At 34.7% G+C, this 19,724-nt stretch overlaps 1 protein-coding gene across 1 annotated transcript; it reads left to right on the top strand.

Annotated features, from left to right (window-relative positions):
• Positions 1 to 4,326: 4,326 nt before the first annotated feature.
• On the top strand, positions 4,327 to 18,860 carry LOC129246162 (mucin-19-like). Its single transcript, XM_054884773.1, has 2 exons — positions 4,327 to 5,872; positions 18,706 to 18,860. The coding sequence occupies exons 1-2, from the start codon at positions 4,327 to 4,329 to the stop codon at positions 18,858 to 18,860; spliced, it is 1,701 nt and encodes a 566-aa protein (XP_054740748.1).
• The last annotated feature ends 864 nt before the right edge of the window (positions 18,861 to 19,724 follow it).

Raw genomic sequence — 19,724 nt, forward strand, 5'->3', positions numbered from 1 at the left:
GGACCTTCAAGATGATTTCACCGGGAAATGAGAGTATTAGGGTTACTTTTAGAATTTGTTGCCTGCTCCTGGAAGAATGGGCCTCACGTCACCTCAGTGAGCGCTGGGTTAGTGCACAAACGGGTAACGTTGCGAGATCCTTCTGTCCACGAATATATCGGCCATGGAATTTATTTATTTTGATTTATTTATTCTTAATTTAGTGGGTATCCTTACCGGGCATTGTCCGTTAGGTATCCATGCGGTGAAACTTGGGATTGCTTCAAGTTCTTTCTACAGAAGGGGCCTCCTCCTCAGCTGTCCTGCTTTGATCGAGCTAAGATTCAGATATCTGGGCTCTCACTTTTTTGGTACACCTGCGTATGTAGCAGGTTGCAATATCACACACCTGGTGAATTTCGTATTTAGCTTGAAGCAGTTAATGCAAATATAATTAGCCATTGTTGGTCGTTAACCTGCAATCCAAAGCTTTTTCTTCCTTCGTTTCTGGTTTATTCGGTTCCTTTCCCTTTGTTTTTCCTCTGTATGGACGAATTTTGATTCTTTGTCCAAGTGAGCCCCTCACCATTTATGCCAACCTAAATACTAAGCGAAAAATAATCTCAAATGCTCACCAGAGAATCGCCAGATTTCAAGAGCAGAAACAAGCAATGATAGATGAAGTCTGAAACTTTAAGCAAACTTTCGAAATTTGCTACTTAAATTTCTGAGAGAGTATTTGCTTGATCCGCTTCCATGAACAAGCTGACTGGTTCTGTCTGAAGGAGTTCCTCTACTTGCAGAGCATCTCATTTAAGCTAACCGTAGGAGAGCCTATGTTTGTTGGTGTGCAATAATGGCTTGAGGTGGGTGTTGTCACCTGTTTGTTTTTTAAAACGGCAGTAATTTATTAAAAAAATATACATATTTGTAAGAAAAATCCTTTCTAACAATTTTTTTGGTAGCGTTGCCACCTGAATTTTATTGGAAAAATAACAATTTATCGCACATTTCATTTAGTTACTAAGCTACAGAATTCAATAAAAGGCATTTGAACAAGCTATAATAAAAAACAAAAATTTGGCTGGTGCTGCCACCCACATTTTTTGGAAATTAAGAAGTTTTTTACAGAAATATATTACTGGTAAAAAAAATGTAAAAAGATAATGTGATAGCCTTAATTCAATAAAAAATAAAATTTCAAAGGATGTTGCCATCTAATTGAAATTTGCATGAAATATTTTTTTCAAATTATAATGAAATAAAATGAGAGTTTGGGATATGGGTGTTAAAAGGAGTGGAAAGAAGTTTGACATTTTTTTTACCCGGTGTTGTTGTTTTTTGGAATTTAAGACATTTTTTACAGAAATATGTTACTGGTAAAAATATGTACAAAAATGAGTGTGATAGTTTTAATTCAATAAAAAATAAATTTTCAAAGGGTGTTGCCATCTAATTAATATTTTTTTTAAATTATAACGAAATAAAATGAAAGTTTGGGATATGGGTGTTCAAAGGAGTGGAAAGAGGTTCGACATTTTTTTAGTTGCCACTTATTTTGTGATATGAAAAATTATTAATTACCTTACTACTGTGTCCAAAAAATAAGGTGACATTGTATTTATTTTGAAAATTCTTTATTTATTCTTCCAAATCAATTTCATCCCCTTCAAAGTAATCCCCTCCCGACACAATGCACTTATGCCAACGTTTTTTCCAATTTTCGAAACACTGGTTGTAGTCACTTTCCGGGATGGCCTTCAGTTCCGTCTTCGTTGCGGCTTGAATCTCCTCTATCGTGTCAAAACGGTGTCCCCGGAGCGGTCTTTTGAGCCTGCTGAACAGCCAGAAGTCGCACGGTGCCAGATCAGGTGAATACGGTGGTTGCGGAACGATATGGGTTGAGTTTTTGATGAAATGATCACGAATTACGAGTCCAAAAAATTCAATGTTTTCGGTACCAGTCGAGATTTGACGCGCTTGAGGCCCAAAACATCCTTCAAAATGGTATTGACTGAGCCTTTCGATATGCCAACATCATCAGCAAGGTCTCTAATCGTTAATCGACGGTTTTTCAACACCAAATCTTTGATTTGTTGGACGTGAGCTTCGTCAGTTGAGGTTGATGGTCGCCCAGGACGCTCTTCGTCTTCGACACGTTCACGACCGGCTTGGAACTCACTATACCACTTGTAAACATTTTTTTTAGACATAGCCTCATCACCAAAGGCTTTCTGCACCATCCTCAACGTATCCGAAAATTGATTCCGCAAACAAAATTTAATGCAAATTCTTTGCTCAACAAATTTCGACATTGCAAAAAACGAGAAACTCACTTTTAGCAGCTCACAAAACGACGCGTATCTCAAACAGTAAATGAATATTTCACATGAAATTTGACATAGATGTCACTCACAGTACTACCAACCTAAAAAAAAAAAGAATTCTCCTAATCCTTCAAAGCGCGCAGTTTAAAATCAAATGTCACCTTATTTTTTGGACACAGTAGTATATTGTAAAAAATGCCAACTAAAAACAGAAATTGTTTGCTTTTCATTTTCAAAAATTTGTTGGTGTTAATTGCCAGACACATTAGGTATTTCATTTTACGTGCAAAGAAAACCGCGGCATCTGTTAGTTATTAAAACTTATTTTTGTAACTATAATTTCAATGGCGTGATGAAAATCCACAAAATGCCAGGGTATTCCGATTTTGTATATTTTTGCATCATAAAATTGTACTCGACTAATTTTATGATGCAAAAATATAAAAAAATCGGATTGCACTGGTATTTTGTGGATTTTCATCACGCCGTTATTATGGCATCTCCTTTTTGTCTGTACTGTTACTATGGTAGTTTCTTTACGCATTTACACTCATGGCTTATTTTTGTTTTACTCGATAGGTCTATGCGACCTTCTTATCGAGGAGCCATTTTGCGACTGTTATTAAAACTTTTAGTTACAAATTATTTATTAAATTTATTTCCTTATTGATGCATCAATATTTAATTAAAATTTATTCTTATTTTTTATTTTTTTAGTTATTAAAATTTACTATAATTAAAAAAAAATTGAATTCTCACCTCTACTCTTCTCTCTATTTCTTTAATTGCAGTTACATTCAACACTTTGACAATTTCCACTTCCCAAGCGGTGTTTTAAAATAATGACTACAGCAACGACAACAAATGTTAGTAATAACAAAAGCAACAACACTAAAAGCCTGTCGAACTACGTACTTGTGATTTCAGTAAATTCGCATACCGGCTAGCAGTGCTTAGAGCTAAACGCGCTTGCGCACAGCCGTTAACGGCAAACGCCGACGTTTTATGCAAATGCACGCGGCAAAAAAAAATCTCCGCCATTTCTCGAATGTCTTGGCCAGGAGATCGACGACTGTGAAGAGTGAGAAAAAATGCAATATCAACGAGGAAGACGAAGATGAAAATCAACGACAATTGAAATTGTATTGTGTAAAATATTACAACAGTATGGTGACCTAAATATTTAGTTTACACAAAAAGTAAAAGCCATAAATAAATCACTAGAAAATAAAAAATAAATCACGCACACTAAATAAGAGCGGCGTGAAAAAAGTAAATTTTCAAAAATTTCAGATTCAGCAACAGCAAATTTCGCGTAAAAGAAATCAAGTTCGGAAAAAAGGAAAGGTTAATTGCATTGATTTATTTTGCATACCAAAAATCAAAAAAAAAAAAAAAATTTAATAAAATAAATAAATTGTAACGAATACAGAAAGCGAGCGACAAAATCGTAATTACTTACATACAAACAAATACATACGCAAAAACTTGTACTGTGTACCACCAGGTGTCAATAATAAATTATAATTGTTGTCAATTAAAACAAAAAAACAACAAAAAGGCAACACAAAATAACCTGCCAGAGGATTTCCCCCCATCCTTGCCAGAAAACAGCAATCAGAGCGACTGAAAAGTTTGCAGTGAAAAGCAAGAAATATTGGATTTTAACATTTCAATTTCTGGCCAAGCCGCCCTGTTGTGTCAGCTTGGAGCGAAAGGTGTATTGAGGACCGTGTCGAACAATTGATACAGCTTAAGACTTACGCACACTCTGCCCTACCTCAGTGCGCAGCTCCCACGTGGATCCCGTAGTTGAGGCGTGTGAGCTACACATCACGATTTTGCACGAAAATTATTACTTTTTCAAGTATACGCTGGTCACCTTGGTGTCTGTTAGCGTGCATTATTGGCTTAACGCCAGTTATTTATCTCGTTCATGCGAAGGAATTTACGTCTGTATTGGAGGGCCCTAGCGCTGCTGGGTGCCCTCCTTTCGATAATCATTGACTGGCCGGGTATGATGGTGTATGCGATGCCAGCAAGTGCAGCAGCAGCAGTGCAACAACAGCAACAACACGCGCGCACAATGGACACTTTATCACCTGTGAGTGCTTTTTTCGCCGAGAGAGCATTTCACAACAATGCAACCGCCACAACCTACCGCAGCGGCTACAGCAGTAATGACAACAGCGACGATTTCGACGGTGGTAGTGGTGCCGGTGGCAGCCACATTGTTAGTGACAAAGTGCTTGTAAATGATAATTTCTCTTTAAATAGTAATTTAAATACAAATCGAAATAGTAGCCATAGTAGTAACTACAGTGAAAGTGAGCAACAGCAGCAAGAAGAAGCACCCCCTTCAACAGAGGATCTGCCAAAAAGCAGTCGAGCGCAAAGTGCCTCCGCTTTAGGTGCTAATGCGAGCAGCAAACGCTCAAGTGCCAGCGTTGGGAGTGATCGCAGTGCGAGCGCAAGTCATGAGCCTGCGCCACACGCACCACTAACTTCACGCGGCGATCTATTGCACAGTGCGCAACGCATCAAAATGCTGAATTTGATATCGAATAAGCGCAAGCGTAAAAAATTCAGCGATGAGAGCAGCGGCAATGAAGCTACTGCGTCTGCTGTTGATGCCGCTGTGGTAGCAAGCGGCAGCAACACCGTCATAACACATCACAGCGCAACCACCGATCGTCAGGCTCGATCAAGTGATGCGGCCGACGATATCACCAGAACCACCACCGCCAACACACCACTCAGTTTTAGTGAAAATAGTATTAGCAATAAATATTTAATTAAAAATAATAATTTAAATAATCAAAATCAACAAATAGCCGTGGCGCCAAAACGAACGTTAAATAAACTCGAAACTACTACAACCGCAACAGCAACAACTAGCAGTAATAAACTTAAAGCTAATATAAAAAATGATAACTATATTAACTACATTGAAGAGGAGGCAGTGGAGGAGGGGGAGGATGTGCACTCTACCGTTAGTAATGATTATCAGGATGAGAGCAGCAGCTCTACAAGCCTTCCCTACTCCTTCACAGCGGCGCCGCTCTCTGCCGATGAAGCAGTGCTGGACTCCTCTTACATCGCTGCTGCAGCAGCACCTCCGTCACCCGCCTTCACATTTGCTTCTGCGCATCACACAGCCATTCTGCTGTCGCGCACCGAACGCAGCGTACGCCAACCAGCGTCCCCATCATCATCCCAGGCGGATGCGGTGGAGCAAGCGGCACCAGCTGCGGGCTCAACGTCAGCGGCTTTGGACGGTCGGCGCGCTGGTGGTCAAGTGGCTGTGCGTCATCATGGCGGTGCCAATGGTGGTGGCATAGTGCGACGTTCCTCTGACGGTAGTCCGAAAACGAGAAGACTGAACAATTTTAGAAACTCAAATGGCAGTAGGCATTTGCCCAGCAATTTGGATCGCAACGAGCGCTCGACCATTTCACATTTGTCGGGTTTGGCGCGCAAAATTCAAATCTACATTAAGAATCGCTTCATACAACTGCTGCCCGATGGTACGGTGAATGGAACGCAGGACGAACAAAGTGATTACAGTGAGTACGAAAATTGTGTATTTGTGCATTTTAATATATGTTGATAAAGAATATGCTGGGAGAATATATAGGTCGCAAGTAATTATTAGAGACAAATGAGAAAGTTTTTTGCCAAAAATATAATAAAAAAAATTAAAAAATTCAAATATTCTTATAAAGGGGTTTTCAATAAGGGCGGGTAGATATTGAAATGGACTAAAATGGCGTTTGCTGTGTGGCACGTAGCGCTGTCCTGCTGGAACCACATGTCGTCTAGATCCATATGGTTCAATATGGGCCATAGGAAATTGGAAGGGCCACCACGTCTACCGAAAAATGGGCGCAATGCGCGCAACGTTTGCGTTAATGAACACTTGATAATAAAGTTTTATCATTTGAACATGCTGTTCAATCGTGTAACTTGCCATGATGATTTGGCATAAACAACTGAATAATAAACAAAAGATTTGACAGATGTCACTCAAACAAAATGGCTGCCCTTTATCTGTGAATGATTCATATCAATAATTCATGTGGGAAACAGCCATAACTCCAATCAGTTGATACGTAAATTTGTTAGAAGCAAATGAGACCGCCGTAGCCGAATGGGTTGGTGCGTGATTACCATTCGGAATTCACAGAGAGGTCGTTAGTTCGAATCTCGGTGAAAGCAAAATTAATAAAAACATTTTTCTAATAGCGGTCGCCCCTCGGCAGGCAATGGCAAACCTCCGAGTGTATTTCTGCCATTTAAAAGCTCCTCATAAAAATATCTGCCGTTCGGAATCGGCTTGAAACTGTAGGTCCCTCCATTTGTGGAACAACATCAAGACGCACACCACAAATAGGAGGAGGAGCTCGGCCAAACACCTAACAGAAGTGTACGCGCCAATTATTTATTTTTTTTTTTTTAAATGAGGAAAAATGAAATAAGGCAACTTGGGCAAGAAAATAAGGCAACAATCGTTTGTTTCTCCTTGAGGCAGATATGTAGATCAAATGAGATTACCGAATAGACTCATATTCACTACAACTCATAAAATGACTAGCCAGGCATATCACAGAGTCTTGCAGTCTCGTCTGCTCCGTGCGAGCATATACTTACCCGATTCTGAGATTGAGATCACCCTGCGCTTAGCCCGCCTCTAGCCAGTCGGTGGTGTTTCTTTGCCATTATTGAGTGAAATATGCACCCGTTTTGTATCGTTGGTTTCAATGGCTGAACGAAAGAGTGGGCAAACCTCGCTAGGGCTAAATTACTAGATACCCCTTTTCCTAGTAAATTCATTATGCCAGATCTCAAGTCGCTTACCGAACTATCATTACCTATGAAAGGGTAATATTATTTCACATATTTCAAAGGTAAGCCTCTTTTTCATACATTTTTTCTTTTATGAATATTAAACATGCAAGTTTGCTATATTATTTTCAATAATAAGAAACTTTATCAAGCAATAAAAGAGGGTCCAATATGACAAGCAATAGGAGAGAAAAATTGCAAAGAGCGGCAATGGTCGTAGAACCGACGAAAACTACCCATTTAGGGTTAAATATGCTATAGTGGGTAGAAACGAAATGCAACATTTCAGACGTGGAAAAGGTACCCGAATTCTGCCAATATCAATTTTCGCTTCACGCCACAACACCAGGCGCTGTAGATAAATGCTTCCGCACCCCAGCAATTGTTTTTTGAAGTTTTTGACTGCAGAATTTCCACGAAAAACTGTGAATCTATTCATCGTTGACCCGAATACCGCATTCATGATTTTTTTCCAGGCGTCACGATTTTTGACAGTTTCCTCCAGTTGCTTACGTGCATCTTTTTCAGGTAATTGATGACTTGGTCTAACCAATGCACATTTGTGCGTCCTCGTGTTTTCGAAACCAGCGGATTATAGGTGGTTAAGGTTTTTTGTTCATGCGTTTGTTCATGTGTTAAATGTGACCCAACTGATGTATTCTTTGCCATTTAATGAGTTTAATAACATCTTCTCCTTTGCATAAAGATAACAGTTTGTTGTTTTACCGTAATGTACAATATATGCGCCATGACTTTCCCGGAGTGATCCAAAGATCTTTTGGACTATTTTACCTTCGAAAACTTTTAGGCATTAAGCATCTGCGTGGGTAAGTGTCCATGTGTTCGCATTCATGAATATGAACGGTGCGTATTACCGCTTGAGAACCGCGTGAGAACATTTGATTTTAGATGATTTATATTGGCAAAGCATATTTTATTTCAGGCCAAGTTTCGATATTGTATTGTGTTACGCATATTGTTGTACTTTATTGTAAAACACCGAGGTATTTAAATTGCTGAGACCCTTCAAAACATTATCTTCCAATAGGTATATTTTCTTTTCTTTTATCTCCAGATTTCAATATCGACAAGGTACTAACTATTAGTGCATACTTTTTTTTTCACATATTAGTAACATAGGATGAGTTTCGATTTCGTTAGAACTTTTGCCTTGTTCAACTACCTTTTGGTTTCTTTCTTCGCTTTCAAAGTTACAGAGCAAAGAATGCTCTTTAAATGGGGAAAGTGTCTTTCGGTTTGCTGTAAACATTCCTTTACAATACTTTTATTGTACATTAACAGCGAGAACAATAACCTTTAACATAATCTGAATAACATAAAACTTACAAGAGGAAGTATAGCAAATGTTGTATTATGAAACTAACATAGAACTTTTTAAACATTTTAAAGCTGCTGTTTTTGTAAGTTCTTCTGGTATTCTGATTGTTGCTTCAGAGTCACTTAACAGATGTGCCCCCATATGATTTAAAATATTCCCATGTGTATGTGTATGTGCGTTTACGCAACCAGGGGTAATGAAATGGAAAACTTTTTGATTTTTGTAGTTGAACGAACTCTCAAATGACTACAAGTATCGATCAAATTTTATTTTTTCTCACACATACATATTTACGTACTATACGATTTGCCTTCTGCCATACCTGAAAGCACTTGTATGTTAAGCCTATGAAACTCATAGTGGTAGCTTCACTTCTACGCGTAAGTATTTACAACTAACATAATTATTTGTATGTATGTATGTATGTATATAAGTGTATATTCGTTTGCGTTTTATTGACTAGTTATTATTTAATAGACGCTTAGAGTTTTTAGGTTATCTGCCTTTTATTAGCAATAATATAATAAAAATTTGTGCGAATGACAAGCGTGAAATTTATTTATTCATCTGGAATATATTTGCACATTACTTATTTACATACTTGTGAGCGTAGGTGTGAAAAAAAGCAGAAAAAAGAAAATAAAATAGAAAAAAAAATAAAAAATAAAAACTGAAAAATTGCTAGTAAGGAATTAGTAGCGATATACATACTATACATACATACATGCGCCTGTATGGGCTTACATATATTTAAAGCAATTAAGTAAGCGGAAAAATATTGTTTGGTTTAAAAAGAGGATTAACAAAAATTATGACAACTAAAGACTCAGCAGACATATTTAAAAAAATATGCATACATACACATACATACATATTTATGTGTATATGATGTATTAGTATTATAAAGGGTTTTCCAATAACAGGTGTTATTTTGAATTGGATTGCGCTATCGAGAGATGATTAACGATATTTTATGACTGGAATTGGATGGTATTGATCTGGTCAACGTTTATTTTCAATAAGACGGTGCTACGTGCCTCACACAAGCAACGAAACCATTGATCTTTTACGGGAAAAGTTTCCGGACCGTGTTATCTCTCGAAGAGATTATCACAATTGACCACCGAGATCTTGCGATTTAACACCTTGTGACTTTTTACTTTGGGGCCGCGTGAAAGAGAAGGTCTACGCCAACAGCCCAGGGTCGATTCAGGACCTTAAAGATGGAAGTCGTGAGGATATCGAGGACATAGGGCAGCCACTTTGCAATTCCCATAACCGAAATTTCATGAAAAGAATATTGTCCTGTAAGCGTGGTCGTGGTGGTCATTTGCCTGATGTTATTTGCCACTATTAACGGTATACTTTCCTCTTTATAATGAAATAAACATCCGATCATTTGTATTAAAAATAGCATTTTTCTTTGAATATCAAAATAACATCTCTTATTGGAAAACCCTTTACATTAATATTTATGTATATATGCGAGTATGCATTCTAGTGTGTGTACATAGAGGTTACTGAAAAGTCATATCGATGGTGAGTGCCTAAATTAAAGATGAAAAAGTGAGGGACTAACTAAATCTGTGGACTTTTCACGAAACAACTCAAGTGACTTTAATTGGTTTCGCTTTAAGGTCAATAAACTCGGAGCTATCTTAGCAACATGTAATATTTTATTGAATATTTTTTAATATAGCTACTCAAGCCAAAGCTATAAATGATTAATTGATTAAATTCTTTTATTTATAAATATTAAAATAAAATAAATAAAATATTTATTTAATTACAAAAATAATATTTTATTATAATTTATGTTTTTTTAGTTATATTTTATTACAATTTATATTTTTTATAGTAATATTTTATTTTATAATATTATTTATTGCAATTTACCATGAATATTATACCATACAACCAAAGCTTCAAACTTAGTAGAAAAGATTAAAAAATTCAAGAAGTTTTAATGAGATTCTAATTTTTGTTATATTTTTTTTTAATTTTTTAGTTTTTTTTTATTTTAAAAAATATGTATTTGTATTTTTTTGGTAGTTTTTTTTTTTATTTGATTTTTTTTTTTTGTATTTATTTTTTATTTTATTTTTTTTATAGTTACTTTATTTATTTATTTTTTTTATACTTATTTTTTATTTGCTTTTTATTATTTTTGTTTATTATTTTTTTTCTCATTATTGTTTTAATATTACTTATTTTTTTGTACTTTTTTTTAATATTATTTTAAATTTTTTTCATTATTTTTTAAGTTTATTGCCTTATTTCGAGGAAACCAAGCAATTTAGTGCCTTACAGAAAAAAGGGCTAAGTCCACTTCAGTTGTTATTTCAAACCCACACAGAAATATGCAATAAATAAATTAAATAAGTTTAGCTGTTTAAATTTAAAAAATAAATTAAGAACTAAAATTAAAAAAAATGCGAAAATACTCTATGAGCGTAAAAAAATAAAAAAAAATGTATAAAAAATACGCAACTAAAACTTCTAGGTGCTACTTTTTCTTCATTCATTTTCCGTACATTTTGGGCAATTTACGCATTTTTCGCCAATTCTAAATTATATAATTTTCTTACGTCATCTAACGGTATCATTACATTGTAGGTTCACATTATTATGCATGGCTCCTTATTGTTAATATTAATATTAATATTGTAATAATTAATGTTTGTAAGCATCCTGTTAATGCATATAACATTTAATGTCAAGCTAAGTCTAGTAATACTTTTAAGTTTCGACAGTTTACTTTTACAACTATATTTGTCCTTTTCTTACCCAATTACCGATCCCTACACGGATGGCTATAAAAGCGAGAATTTCATTTGTAATCCTTCATTTATATTTGAAGCAAATTTGACAGAATGAGCTAATAGGCTGACGTCACTTGGAATGTGTATGGAAAAAAACTGAGATTGTGTTGGTGATATGCGAGAGAAATCAACCAATGATATTTCGTTGCCATCTGGACAACGACTGATTGGACGAGTGTGTGAATATGTGTGAAAGAAGAAGCAGAAATCGGGTGTCGAACTTTCTAAGTGACGTGGTGACGGTTTACATATCGACTTTTTAGTTTCTATTCACCTTTATTTTTTAATATTTTAGTTATCATTTCATTAAAGACCTCTGCCAATCTATTAGTGCTAATAAAAACAACAATATTTAATTCTTTTAAGTACATTTAAAATTGTTTTAATATTTATTTAATGTTTTATATTAATTCTGTAATATTTGTACTGAATGAAATTTTTTGAATTAATTTAATTTTTGTACTGAAATGAAATAAATTTTTTTTTAATTAAAAATTATTATTTTTTTATGCTTGAATAACTTTTAGTCATAATTTTATGATATCTCAATTTTTTTAAATTTTTTTCCATATTTCTTTAAATATGGACAACTATATTATTTTGCTTTTTAATACTTTCATTTTAATTTTATAATTTTTTATATTAGTTTTGTTATCTCTTAGGTATTTTCTTTTGAAAAATACATCTTTTTTAAATAGTTTTTTTCTTATGTTTCAATTTAACGCATGCCTAAATTTTTTCTCATCTTAATTTTATAATTTATTAATTTTTTTTACAAATTTTGTTCATTTTTCTAAATATTTTTTGTTAGTTTTTGTGTGAAAACTACATTATTAATTTTTTTGTTTTTAATTAACAGTTTTTTGTTTTTAAAAAACAATTCGATTAAATTGATTATATTTTTTTAATGGATGATTACATTTTTTTTTGGTTTTTTTACATTTATTTTACAATTAAAAGGTTTTTATACTCATTTTTGTGTTTATTTTGGACTCAAATATTGGCCTTAATTAAAATTAAAATTTTTTCATTTTTCAATCGTAATTTAGTAATTTTTAGATTTCTTGAGTTATTATTATAAAGATTGAAAATTATTTATATTTATATTAATTGATGAAATTTTATTTATTTTTTGATTTTTTAATTTTAATTTTTTTCCTTTGTTTTTTTATTTCAAAACTACAATTTTTTTGGTTATTTAAAATTTGGAATTTTTCTATATCTTTTAACGTAAAATTTGTTCTGCTAAGTAGCACATTTTTTCGTCATTGCATTCAAAATACTTGACGTAAAGTAACGCAATAATTGGATCTCCGAGCTTTTTTTGTAGCACCAATGTACATATCACCGAGCTACATGTCTGGTTTTATTTGCCATTCCAAAAGTTGCTGTTCGATTGTTGCCACTTACAAGTGTGCTTTGCAAACACAAATAAATTTCCGAGTTAATCCCTTGCGCGTCAGAAAGAAAAACACTTTCACTGCAACGAAAATAAACATATAATACGAGTACATACATATTTTGAAATTTTCGCTTTCCTCCAAAGAAGTTGACGCTGCGAACAGTGGAACGTAAAGAGACATTAAGTCTGTAGCAAAGAACATAAAAACTAAATCTTTAACAAATTATCGAGCTTAAAGTATTTTTATAAGCATTCGGGATATGATGAAAATCAGTATATACATATATATATGATATATACATATATATTTATATATTTATGTCAGCGTTCTTGTACATACACACAAAAATATTGTGAAATCGCCATGAGACAGTCATTAAGTTAAGCTGGCGGGCATTTTGAGTTTATAACAAAAATAGGCTATTTGCCATGGTTGAAAACTAAAGGAAAGCAAATGAATGTGAAATGTTTAGGAAACCTAAAAATATAGAATTTTCTAATAAAATAAATTTGGAAATTTCGTTGTTTGTATACAAATTGGATCTGTCGTTATATATGACACTTTTATATCGGTTTTCTGGCAAACTTTTTTTACGTTAGATTTTATTATTCCTTGGGATTCGATTGGCGCGCAACTTCTGTGTTAAAAATATAAAATTTAAAGAACTAACCAAAACTGTAAAATTATTAAAGCAAAAAAGAGTATAAATGCTGATGAAGGTAGTAGAAATTTTGTGAAAAAATAATTTTTTGCTGGTAAATCAGAGCTGAGAGCGCCGTTCAAGCGCCGTTTTCTCTCACGTCATTCAATGGAATTCCCTAAGTGATGCTCCTTTTTGCCCTGATTGGGCAAGATTACTGAATTTCCTCGACTATGCAATTTACTTGTAACGGCATATCTCTGAACCCACAGAGTTCCACGAGGAAAAATAATTATTCATATATTCTCTCAAAAAAAATATCGGAAATTGTTCATTTGAAAAACTCACATATATGTGTATGTCTAAATTTTTTTTGCTGGAATGTTGGTACAACTGTACTCTATTGTGTCGCAGAGTTTGAGCGTGATCTTTGAACTAGTGTGTTTTTGGCATTTAATTATATCAGTCAAGCGCAGGTGTCACTATGGAGAAAAATATCGAACAAAGAATTTGTCTTAAATTTTGTGCCTGATCTGGTCGCCCATCAACGTCTTCAACGGATGAAATCGTTGAAAAAGTCAAAGAAATGGTGCTAGAAAACCATCATTTAAGTTTGAGGGAGGTAGCTTGTGACCTTAGCGTCTCTCACGAATCAATTCGCAACATTTTACACCATCAACTGGGCATGAGACGCGTGGCTGCTCGACTCGTTCCAATAGAGTTTTATTTGTTTCAAAAACTTCATCAGCAGAAGATGGCTGAAAGCTTGCTTGAGCAAGTGAATTCGGACTCAACGTTTATCCAGCGCATCACAACAAGTGATGAGACGTGAGTATATGAGTTTGACATGCAAACCAGTAAACAGGCGGCTGAATGGCGCTATCCACATGAGCCGAAACCCAAAAAGCCTCGTCAAAGTCGATCAAAAGTGAAAGTCGTGCTACTCGTTTTCTTTGATTATAATGGTGTTGTGTACTCGGAATTCGTTCCAAAAGGCTCTACGGTAAATAAATAATATTATTTGGAAGTTATGCAACGTTTTAGAGACAATGTGTATAGGAATCGGCTAAAAGGCTAATATTGTGAACACTTTTTTGACCAAAAACTTGCCGCTTTGAGTCGATAGACGCCATTAAGGAGAACTCGCTGAATTGAACAATTGAACAATTCCCGGTAATTTTTGACAGAATGTAGGTACAAAAAAAATATTTTAAGATGTAAAGTAGAGAGCGTTCCTCATAAGCCTTTTGGGAGTCGTTTTTTTTTATCACGCAGGAGCGCCTACTATAGAAATGGCATGTCAACACAGAAGTATGCATACAATAAAGTTTGAAAGTTTTACATTTTTTCTTTTTTTAACTGTACAAAGTTTGAAACTTAAAGTTATATGATTTTTGTTGAAGTTTCAACTCTATTTGAATAAAAAAAAACCAATGTGAGGACAGGTGTAACAACCAAAAAAGCAAAAAAAAATCATTATTAATTCTCACAAATTTATGCGCCAAAAATGCCATTAATACTCACATGACAAATCTGGACAGGGTCTTGCATTTCTATAACCGAATGTTGATTTGTGGAATACAAATAACACTGTGCGACAATTTTGGGGTCATCAAAATCAAACCACACCGGACCTTTTTTTTCTGAAAATATACCTATTTAATTGCAAAACCCTCGCTGTGTTTTTAAAAGTTAGCTCGATTTTTTTTTTATAGCGTTTTGAAGTTTTCTATTTTCATGAGATTTTGGAGTTTTACCTGTACGCTAAATCTGACTTATAAATCGACCTTTGTTTGATTTAATCGATTTATTTTGTCATAGCTTGATGCAGAAATTTCGTACATGTACAAATAAACTTATTTTGAGAAGAACCTATATCTCAATACGCAATTTTGAACACCAAAATTTCGAAAAATTGTATGTTTTTACCATTTTTTACTGTAATTATGAAAATAATTAAAATTTCTCACTATTTCTTCTAGCAAAAATGTTACAAAATGTACTAAAAAAGTCATTTATAAGATAAAAACATAAAACTGAACTTTAAGTTTGCTATTTTCTAAAAAAATAAATTTTTAACAAGATTTTTGTTCATAAAAATAATTTTTTTATACTCTGCTTTAATTTTTTTTTTATTATAAATATCTAAAAACTCTGTAGGTAAAAATATTAAATAGATTAAGTAAAAAGAATATAGACTTGAATTCTTATAATTTTTTTTTTTTTTATTTCCGCTGTGTTGTTCCAATTTAGCAACAATTTCATCTAATTTACTTTGCGTTATTAGAATCGGCTGGACTGACGTTGATGGTTCGGGAACATACTCGGAATGTATATCAAATAATGATGGCTGTGTTATAACAGAAAAAGATTCACTTAAAGCATCAAAATTGGGACATTTTGGCACTAGAATATTTTCATTATGATCAAGCGGTAATTGTACACACTGGACTGAAACGTATTTTTTGTTTTTCGCTTTCTTTTTGTTCAATCCGATCACAGTATTTGCACAACTATAACAATTTTTTGGATCATGTTCTTCTGGATTGTGCCATAGCATTGGCATTCCAAAAGGCATTCTGCTTTGCTTGTTGTGCAACCAATTTACTAAACCAACATAACAACCTCTACACACTATGTTTGGCGCCCAAGGTACATTCAAAATAACTTCACGATCAAAATAAAGTCTGTATGCCACAGTAAAATCATCACTGATTGATCCATGCTTTTCACTCGCTGGTGTGAAACGTCCACAACAATAGCAGAAAACGTTAATATTTGCGAGACAATTGTACATTTTTTATTTTCTTAATTCATAAAAAATTCACGTAAATGAAATTAATAAATTCAAATATGTTAACAAAAACCGTATTGTTCACAAAATATTTAGCGCGTCAAATGTGTTTTAGGAGTTGTTATGCACGAACCTGATCTCGCCAGACTGCTGCGATCTTAGAACAGGTAAAATCGTTGGGAACAAATTTTGGAATTTCTAAAACAAACATTTCCTGATAAGACAGACTACAACCTTCTTTATACTTTTTATTTTACTTAACAGGCTAAAAGTCTTGTGAGACCAATCTGGCTTTTCACTACTCACGATCACATTTTGTTACATCCAATATTCATTGGAAAACCGTATCTGGAAAAAATACTAGCAAAAATAGAAAAATCTGAAAATGTGTATAACGGGTGGTTACGTATAAAATTATTTTCATAATTACAGTAAAAAATGGTAAAAACATACAATTTTTCGAAATTTTGGTATTCAAAATTGCGTATTGAGATATAGGTTCTTCTCAAAATAAGTTTATTTGTACATGTACGAAATTTCTGCATCAAGCTATGACAAAATAAATCGATTAAATCAAACAAAGGTCGATTTATAAGTCAAATTTAGCGTACAGGTAAAACTCCAAAATCTCATGAAAATAGAAAACTTCAAGACGCAATAAAAAAAAAATCGAGCTAACTTTTAAAAACCCAGCGAGGGGTTTGCTATTGAATAGGTATATTATCAGAAAAAAAAGGTCCGGTGCGGTTTGATTTTTGATGTCGCACTGTGTAATTAAAATACCAGTTTAACTTTTTACTACGCTGCAACTGCTTTGGAAGATCGCTAAGCACACAAAGTTACTGCTACAACAACAACAACATCGCTAAGCACAACCTGACGCTTCTTCTTCTTACCACCACTTCACCCCACACTCATGAGCTGAAAAGTAGGTGAACCCGAAAAATCAACCTGTCTCGAAATATGATACATTCATTTATCTATTAGTCGAAATTCCGGCAACAGCCAGCCAACTAACTAAATCAACCAATTTAAATGATATTTAATTTATCAAAAAATCTTACCACACTTAACCAGTGGTGCGCAGACAGCAGTTCAACGTAACTTGGCAATGCCCTGAGCGGATCTTCAAGTGATCGCAGGCTACCGAGACGAACGCTGATACTTTATAAGATAAACGCACGTAATTCATTTAAGTATCAAATTTAATATGCAAATCCGGCATTAGGCCTGAGAGTGTGTGATTTTGAGTTACAAAAAATGTATTTTAGAAAGAAGTGCAGGCAGTAAAAAAAAATGTTGACACGAAACGCCACTTTGCAGCCACTTTTAACTGACATTGAACGCGCGGTCGCGTAAAAATCGTGAAACAATATATGAGAAAATAGAAAAACCAAGCATTTGTGTACGTATGGGTGTGTGTTTGTGTAACAACAACACACCACAGTATCTATGGCAGCCACTTGAGCGCTTAGGCTCAGTTGCACGTTCGCCACAAAACAAAAAAAAAACGGCCACCGAGGTCTGGCGCAAATGTTAAAAAAGGTAGTATTTATTAAATGCTTTACTTATATTCGGCTGTGGTTTTGTTTGGTTTTTATTTTTTCGTTTTTTTGGTTTTGGCAGTCTTTCGTTTTAAGCGCTACATAGCGAAAGCTGCCGCCTGGTCAGCGAGGCTCGACCAACACAAGAAAAGGTTAAATTACCTTCAAAATGTAGCTGTTGTTGTGCCGAACAAAATTTCTAAGCATTTGGTAGATGCGTGAGCGCCGATATAAATTTTGTTTACACGCAAAAAGCAAGAAATAATAAATACGCAGAAAGTAAGTTACTGGGTAGTGAAAGATTAGCGTAACAAAAATTGCTAAAAATATAGAAAACCAGAAACGGGCAGTTAAGGGCTATCAACTACACCCTTATAAATGTATAAAATATATTTTTTTTCTGCTCACACTTTGGGCAAACATTTCACGCGGCATCGACCGCGCTGCCTAACCATCACCTGCCCCTTTGTCAATCAGAAAAACAAACCAAAAAAAAAATAATAATAATAGTAATAATAATAATATAATAATCACCGCTGTTGACGACAACATTTACACCAACCACAACAACAACAACGATAATGATGATGTTGCCATTAAAACTGATAATGATAATGTTTGAGCAGACGCGCCGTTTTGGTAGCGACCCGGCAACAGAAATGACAAAAATCTCAGAGACAAACAAAAAACACCAAAAAAACAACGACAGAAAAGTAAAAACCACTTGTTGCCAGACCTTTTTGCAACGACCAACTGACTGATGTGCCGTGCAAACGAGCCACCTTTGTCGCCACACCACTTTGGAGGCATATAAATTTCGTTCAAATTCCTGCCCGCTTTTGCACCTTTGCGGAATTCGTCGTATTTTATGCGATACGCGCACAAGAGCCAAGTTGATCTCGTGGTTTGTTGTTAGTGTTGCTGTTGTTGTTGTTGTTTTTGTTGTACGTTAACGGTACGTGTTGTTCGTTATCAAATTTAAAATTTATAAATTTGCAATGCATAACCAAAGCGAGAAGCGAGAAGCGCAAAGCAACCACTGACCATGCGCTGGATGAGATACGAGTGCAGTTGCCGGCAGCGAATTGCCAGCCTACAACCGCCACGAGACCTAACAGTTTTAGCCAAGCACCTCCACCAGCAGCCAAGTCAAGTCAAGTGAAGTGAAGTGAAGTGGAGTGGCCAACCGACCAAATGCTGGCGGTGGGTTCGCACAGCCACATAATAAATTCAGAGCCGCGATTGAGTGAATGCTGCTGTTGCCGTTGCCGCTGGGTTTGCTGGTTTTTTGCTACGGCTGGAGATGTTGCTGCCGTTAGTTGGCAGCTATGCATGTACATATGTGCTTGTAAATTGTTGCATATCTGCAGGTATTGTGTTTTCTTGTTGGTAATGATAAACATCAACGGCGTGCATATCGAAACATGAGTCAATTGACTTCTGGTTATGTTGATTGAATTATTACGGCCGATCATTGGGTATCGAGATGTGTTGCTGTGTTGCTTTGTTACTTTGTTGCTTCAATGCAGTTACAGTTGCGAGCTTCAACAGCAACTCTGTTGCAATCTTATTGGTAATGTTTGTATAGATTTCGGTTTTTTTCTTTGCATTGAAAGTTCATTACATAAGTGAACGCTTTTAATTAGAGGGCAATGAGAGTAAAAGTTGCAGCAAAGACATAGAAAGTGGCGGGTAGGTATAAAAAAAAATACACAAAATCATATACGGAAGACTGATATTTCTGAGAATTTGTGATTTTTTTTTTGCTATGATACAAGGTGGCGCAAAATTAATCATCCTACTTTATTTTGCAGTAAATGCAAAAAAAAAAGAATGGGTGGAAAGTATGAAAATGCGCAAAATATTACGGAAGACTGATATTTCCTGAGTTGTGAGAATTTGCTGTGATACAAGGTGGCACAAAATTAATCATCCAATTTTATTTTTGAATAACCTTTTTACAAAACGAAAAACAAAAAAAAATTGAATGATGGAAATCGTCATTGCTTGGTCAAAAATTATCATTATTGG

This window comes from Anastrepha obliqua, chromosome 1, assembly GCF_027943255.1.
Source record: "Anastrepha obliqua isolate idAnaObli1 chromosome 1, idAnaObli1_1.0, whole genome shotgun sequence".
Classification (NCBI taxonomy): domain Eukaryota; kingdom Metazoa; phylum Arthropoda; class Insecta; order Diptera; family Tephritidae; genus Anastrepha; species Anastrepha obliqua.

What these genes read in the sequence shown, in the direction of transcription:
- LOC129246162 (XM_054884773.1), top strand. Translation starts at nt 4,327, where the DNA reads ATGGTGTATGCGATGCCAGCAAGTGCAGCAGCAGCAGTGCAACAACAG. An exon ending in GGACGAACAAAGTGATTACA is followed by an intron (nt 5,873 to 18,705) that starts GTGAGTACGAAA and finishes GCATAACCAAAG; the next exon opens with CGAGAAGCGAGAAGCGCAAA.